General features: G+C 34.8%; 2 protein-coding genes across 6 annotated transcripts in view; one reads left to right on the plus strand and one right to left on the minus strand.

Annotated features, from left to right (window-relative positions):
- Nucleotides 1-7,381, plus strand: part of LOC106470669 (phosphatidylinositol N-acetylglucosaminyltransferase subunit C-like) — a 38,922-nt gene that overhangs the window by 11,421 nt on the left and 20,120 nt on the right. For all 5 annotated transcript variants that reach the window (XM_013931235.2, XM_022399311.1, XM_022399310.1 and 2 more), the window contains exon 4: nt 5,216-5,367. In XM_013931235.2, coding sequence (XP_013786689.1) covers nt 5,216-5,367 — 152 coding nt within the window. The remainder of the gene's footprint in view (nt 1-5,215; nt 5,368-7,381) is intronic.
- LOC111088631 overlaps nt 4,345-7,381 on the minus strand; it is a 30,658-nt gene continuing 27,621 nt past the window's right edge. Inside the window, exon 3 of the mRNA XM_022399314.1 lies at nt 4,345-4,534. Coding sequence (XP_022255022.1) covers nt 4,401-4,534 — 134 coding nt within the window. The 3' untranslated portion in view covers nt 4,345-4,400. The remainder of the gene's footprint in view (nt 4,535-7,381) is intronic.

The raw sequence follows: 7,381 nt of genomic DNA on the forward strand, positions 1-7,381 counted from the left end.
TTTCTACCTGATGATGACAAAACCTTGTCGAAACGTTGTACGTTTGATGTTATGTTAAACTTATATTAAAGTTTTTCTTCATTACCCATTCAAGCCGTCTCCAGCCATTATTAGTCTCAAAGTGGGTTCCTCGTCATCGAATTTGAAAACCTAACTAAGTTTAGAAGGCTGTGATTCAGCACCTTCTCTGTTGTCAATATTTTTTTGCCGTAATCTAACAAAATATTTTTTTGAGATTAGCTACCTTAGAAGATATACTTTAGTCCTAAATCCATATACTTAACTAACAGTGAAAAATAATCCTCTTAATGATTGATATATCTCAGAACTACAAGAAAATAATAAATATATTTGTATAACATTTTAACTAATACTGTTAACGATACTGCCATTTGTATAACATTTTAACTAATACTGTTAACGATACTGTCATTAATTAAAAAGGTAAGAGTTACGAGGCAAAAACTAGTCTATCACTTTCGATGAAGAGGAACCCACTTTGAGACTAATAATGCATGGAGACGGCTTGAATGGGTAATGAAGAAAAACTAGCCATTAAACACAAAATTCCTGTGGATTTGAGCACGTGTGCCCTTTTCATAGATCGGTTTACTTCTTTTACGTGCTGGTTTTTGCTTGTGGATTTCTTGATGTCTTTTTTTAAACTACAGACTTAGTTTTCCTTTACTATTTATTTAAATTTTTGCATTTTGGAAATGTGAAAGGTTGCTTTTTCCAACTTTTCTTTATTGACAGGAACCTTTTTGGCTTGTGTATTGTGGATCCCACTCTGTGTAAAGTGGTGCCTGATCAGCTATAAATTTTCTATTTTTTTTTAAAATCAGCACTGTCCATCCTGTGACCATGCTCGATGTCAATTAAGTTGTAGCCCTTCCTATTGCAGACCTGATGTACAATTCCAGATGCCACCAGATGTTGGTTGTGTGTGTGTCTGTTCTATTGTCATCTATGTCTAAACAATTATGTTTCAGGATTAGGTTATGCACACCGTAGGACTGTTAGTAATTCTCTCTAGTGGTCTTTTGCTTCTTAAATATGTTTGTCCCGAACTATACACTCAGAGATTACTGCCCATCTCTGATGCTCTACAGCATTAAGACTTACTATCACAGAACTGATGTACAATTCCAGGTGCCACCAGGTTTTGGTTGATCGGCTCCATCTATGTGGTAGCTTTGCTTTTTAAAATAGGGTATTGCATTGCACTGTCTCCGGTGGTGCGGTCCTCCGGACTCACCAACATGTTCTTTTCCCTCCTTTCTTCTAGTGGAGTATGGGAGTCCTTACCAGTTCCTAGTCAATGAGGTGAGGAACCATAGAGGCTTCTCCTCCTGCGGGATGAATCATACCACTCAGTTGAAAGTATGGTGATGGCATTTTACAGGTGTTGATGGTGTATAACACCTCCTACCATGCACCTGACGTACAATCTCAGAAACTGCCAGGTTTTGGTTGTAGCACTATGCCATATTACTCTCTATATACCTGACTCAACACCAAGGGGTCCCTTTAATCAGTCATACATATTTTGGGATTTCTTCATATTTTTCAACCTTTTATGTTCATGACATAGTAATGAAAGAATGAACAGTATACCTGGATCAGATGTGGTGCAGTTTCTCACTGAGGTGTGATGTTTTCTTTATTGGTTCCACACATCCTGGGGCACTCTTTGGGCACTTCCTAAAGAGAGAGCTCATTTTTTCACCGACCCTCCCCAGTTCAGTGTGAGATTCTAGTTAATTTGTGAGAAGAGATAAGATATCATATAGGAAGTTAAAATTTTCCTCCACTGAAAATGTATTTCCAATAGATACTTACCTCCTTCCACGTTTCCCACCCAGCCTCTCCACTTCCAGTGATATGTGGTGTAGGCATTCTGACCAATCTCGAGGTGATTAACGAGTGCAAATGTAAAGAGGGTGCTGGTTATGATAGGAGTTGTGTCGTTCTCCTATTGGTGGAGAGCTGCTGCATGATCATTTGCATGTGGATATTCAGAAGCAGGAGGTGGAAGGCTAGTGGCAAGCCTTGAAAATTTGCACTGATAGAGGGCAGTACTAATCAAGAAAAGCTATTTTGTGAGGATAAGTATCTATCGGAAATACAATTTCATTGTAGGAAAACGCTAACTTCTGATGTCTTCCAAAGTTCAGACTTTTCTCAGCAGAACCCATTCACTACCGTCATGTTAACTGTAGGCCCTCTGATGGTCAGTTATGTTAATGCCATTGAATACACTAGGAATTTGGTTCCCTTGTGTTATCCAGTTCAGGATTCTTGGTCTCCTGCTTCTGTTACTTCAGTTGAGTCTTCTTCATCTTTAGATGACTTTTATTGATTGTTTCCTTTTTACTTTTGCTTCTGGTTTCCTCTTTCTGACTAGGATCAGATAATCCAACCTTATCCTTCACTGATTACACAGCTATATATCTTTTTCTTTTCTCTTTTGACTGATTTTAGGCTACTTCATTACAGCTTAGTTACTTGAGTCTTTTATTTCAACTTCATGCTCTCCTCGTTTTTTATACATCTCTTTTCTGTCTCCATCTAATTGTCTTCTTTTATTTACTTGATTTATTTGCTTCATCTATTTTCTGAGGCCTTATTTCACAACCCTGTCAGTTTCACTGGGGAGATTTGCACATATCTGTTTTCCATCTAGACATTGTTTTTCTTCCTCTATTGTGTCCAAGTTGACTTTAGATTTTTTTTTAATGTCCTTCATTGGAATGCTTCAATTTTTCACTTTTGCCTACTACAAACTTTTCTTAAAAACCTCTGTGTTGCATCATTTTATTCGTATCAGGTTTTTGGGTGATGTATCTTATAATTTGGAATTTGGGGCTGATTATCGGCATCCATCTCTGCTGGTTTTTCTTTCTTACTGTTTTTTTTTTTTTGACAAGGCAGCCCTACCAAGTTTCTTGTTCTTCCCTATAGTGTCACGTGGTCACTCCTCCTCCTGTATCTAGTTTTCTTCCCTATCTAATGTTCCCATCTCTGAAGGCTGGCTGTCACCTGTGTAGGAGGTAACTTGTTTCTGCAATTTCCCCTCTCTGATCCATTTGTAGTTTGGCTCTTCCACTTTGTACAGTGGGACAGAGGTAAGTCTTCGGATTTACAGTGTGGACACAGCAGATAGCCCACTGTGGCTTTGCTCTAAGAAAACACAAATTAACAATCCACTTTGTCCACCAGTGAACTCCCTTTGTTGCAGACTACTAGGTTACACAGGTGCTTTCTCAGGGTTTTTCCTTTTTTCTCCACCTCACCTGATTAGAACACCATGCACCAATTCCTCAACCCAACTATGCAGTTTTATTTCCATCTTTTTATCTTTCCCACAAAGACAGGAGGTTGACATCCTGTCATAGAACTGTCCTACTTGAACAAATTTTGATTTATCCTCAGTCCAAGATGGATGATTTTCACTCTGAGGATGTGGATGACATGATATGACGTCTGAGATGCTTTCCTCACATCCTGTCTGCTTTTGATTCTTCCACAATAGTCAAACATTCAATTCATGGCCCTTACCTTTGAGTTAGCTATGGCCACATCTGTTTTCCATTTTGACCATTGAGCATTTATCTTTGGTTGATAGGTTGCATTCTTTGAGCCTAATGTTTCACACTGCTCTGAATTTTTTCCACATCCAATGTGGCATCCACTGCTGTGCCCTCTCATCTCCTTCAAAAGTCATCTCATTGGGGGTAGCTGGCTAGGCTCTAGTGCAATGGGCTGAAATTGTTCTAGAATTGGCTTTGGTAGCTGTACACAAAATAAAAGCTTTGGGCACATTTTACAAAAAAATAGCATAAAAATGTTTTCTGAATCTTTAAATATATATATGGTTATGCATCTTTAAACAACAACTTCCAAATGAGAAACACAGGTAATTTGTTTTTTAAACACACAATTTGTACATGTGAAATACAGTGTAGCCCTGTTATAACACGATTGAGGTCCATAAAATGTCATCTCGAAACAAGCGGGGTCATGCTAAATCGGGGTTCAAAAAATTCACTGTTCAAACTGACCCAATGTTGACCTAACATCCTAAAACACCTCCATTTTTGCCCTCTTTGACTAGTTTTTTTACACGTCCCTTTTCTAGCAAGTCAATTACCTCTGAATTAAAGAATTTTGCGAATGAATCGTTGTTGTTACAGTAGAAATTAAAACACAAATTATTTTTAATAGGTTTTTTAATAAACAAAACAACAAATAAAAACATTCAAGAATATTAGCAATCATCATTTGCAGTTTATTTCTTAAAAAAACTCGAGTGTTCCTTGCTTGAACGTGGCATGTCTTTGGCTGTGAGCGAGATCTAGAATGCCTCTGAGTTGGAGGATTTTTATGTGGTCCACCTCCTAAGTTTCTAGCCAACGGAGGCTAGCCTTGAGGTGTTCAATGGCTTCAGACACTTTTGATGGTGGTGGTGATTGAAGCTTTTCATTATCTTCTTCTTGTGCCACGAGAACCAGTACACTTGCCTCTGTCGGTGCTATAGTTACATTACGGACGATTTTGTAAAGATAGACTTAAAATATTAAAAGTTATTAGTATGTAAACTATAACAAGATTTTGGTTACGAGGTCAGTCCCAGGGACCAAGCCCATGTTGAAAAAGTTAATGACCCATCTGGTTAAATCCGAAATCTCGTTAAATCGGAGTGCATCAAATCAGGATTTCACTGTAGCTTGTCTTTTATCGCAATCTAACTATAAATGTAACTTTACAAACATAAACAAGAATTTGATCAAACTCGGATAGTATTGCTTATTCAAAATTGTAATTGGAATGGCTGTATAACCTCTTTAGTTGTCTGTTCAGGGCATAGCTTCAGATCAGTGTACATGCATAATTCTGAAGATGGAAGAATATAGCAAATCCTTTTATATTATCAAATATGACAAAACATTATGCTAGATTATTGATGTATTAAATTTTATCTAATGAAACATGAATATTTAGTTCTTCATAATTCTTTAAGTCATTAGAAATGAAACTTTTTTTCTCATTATTCACAATACAAAACATCCAGAGAATGGATGGACCGGTTAAATTATTTATAGACAACAAAGTTAAAGACGTCCATATACTATATGAATTAATAGTTCTTACTTGAATATGTACCTGATGTGTAGGAAAAGTAAATTCAAAATTCTCTTTTTTTTGTTTTCAGCACTTGCATATTTGTGGTTATTTTTGCGAACTTAGTTAGCGAGACATTGTCACCCAGCTTTGTGATAAGTAGCAGTGGATTATTGGTTGTGATATTTTACCTTTTCTTTTCCACATTTCTTGACAAGACATGCTACAATCTCCTTTCAAAAGGTAATCTTTAAACTTTTGTTTCTATAATAAGTCATGAAGTAAAACACACTGTCAACCAACCGTATTTCGTATAACCAATAACAGGATACAATCTCCTTTCAAAAGGTAATCTTTAAACTTTTGTTTCTATAATAAGTCATGAGGTAAAGCACACTGTCAACCAACCATATTTCGTATAACCAATAACAGGCTACAATCTCCTTTCAAAAGGTAATCTTTAAACTTTTGTTTCTATAATAAGTCATGAGGTAAAACGCACTGTCAACCAACCGTATTTCGTATAACCAAGAAAGGTCACGAACTAAATTAGCCTATTTTATACATTTAATATGAATAAATTACATATATTATGTCCATAACTAAACCACTCCCAAGTTTCTAACTCTAAGGGAATAGTCAGTTTACTTACGTCTAGCCCTAGGTTTTCGAAACTTATACATATTACTTGTTATTCTTAAACAGAATAAGTTTTTCTTTATACCTAATATTCCCTAAGTTAAGCCTCACTCTGGGATCCCTCCTCTGGCTCCAGGTTGTCAGTTTCCTTCCTATTCTAAGGAGACTAAAACTAAACTAATTTTTTTAAATCAGGCCCCACCAAATTATATGTACAAAGATACAAAAATTTCCTTCATTTTCAACTTCAGAATTTCCATAAATATCTTAGTTCTTTCTAACTACATCAAAACAATTTGTATGTTTTTTTCAAGTTTACTTTTTTCAGTTATTTAACTAAACATACCTAATTATTAAATGTTGGTGTTTTTTGGACTAGAAGTATGATTGGATTACCAAAAAAAAAAGCTTCTTGCCCTAAACACTAATAAATTATTTGAAATTACAGAATTTAAGTAGGAAAAGTACATTATTAATTTCTTGATGTTGTGAAGTTTGATTATCTTCAAATTAAGTCACTGAAGCTTATAAACAATATTTAATATTTGTATACCTCTATATCGTTCATAATATTGACGTACTTGGGATGTTGTAACTTAGGATATTTTATTTTATTAATAATTTAATAAGTTATTGGTTGTTATGAAACATAACACCTTATAGTTCTATATTTTGTATGATATATAACACTAAGACTAATAATAGAATGTTAACTAATGTTTCTTTACTGGCCTTTTACTTGTTTTGAGTAAGGAGAAGATAAATACATTTAACCACAGCCGAAAAAGTTTTTTACTGAATACCAAAAATTATAAAGTCAGCTAGGCATCCAACACGTGAAATATCGGGCACACTGTTTATGTAGGTTGTGTATGCTAAGCCAACCCTCAGAGCTGTGGTATGGAGTGAATGGCCACCTTGACAGCAGTGTACAGCACACAGTGTATTTGGTTGAGATCAACCACAAGTTAATATTTTTTTTTTAAAGTTTTCACTGTGATATGTATATGTTGGTAAAATTAATCATTAACTTTTTCCTAGCTGGTAATCCACTGTTATAGGTAAAAAACAAAAAAAATGAAATTTCTCTATTACCCAAATAACATTTGAAATTGTTTAAAATTTTAAAGAAAAATGCAAGTTTGTTATAATGTGAAATTGAATGATTTGGAAGGTCAATTTAGAAAAAAATATTAAAGTCAAATCTTCTAAAGTAGGTTCATTTGACTTTAAAAACGATATCATAAGTTTCTAGACTTTTTTTTTACTGATGCCAAAAGCTCAAGTCCAATATTTAAGGCTCATTATATTATAGAATGGAGCTTGTTTGATTAGGCTTAGGATTTATAATTTTATCACTGTTGGTTCGACCAAATCAAAGAAAAGTTATTCTGAACATTATTTAATTAGGCTTAGCATTGATAATTTTATCACTGTTGGTTCAACCAATCAAAGAAAAGTTATTCTGAACATTATTTAATTAGGCTTAGCATTGATAATTGTATCACTGTTGGTTCAACCAATCAAAGAAAAGTTATTCTGAACATTATTTAATTAGGCTTAGCATTGATAATTTTATCACTGTTGGTTCAACCAATCAAAGAAAAGTTATTCTGAA

The sequence above is a fragment of the Limulus polyphemus genome, unplaced genomic scaffold (assembly GCF_000517525.1).
Source record: "Limulus polyphemus unplaced genomic scaffold, Limulus_polyphemus-2.1.2 Scaffold4153, whole genome shotgun sequence".
Lineage (NCBI taxonomy): Eukaryota > Metazoa > Arthropoda > Merostomata > Xiphosura > Limulidae > Limulus > Limulus polyphemus.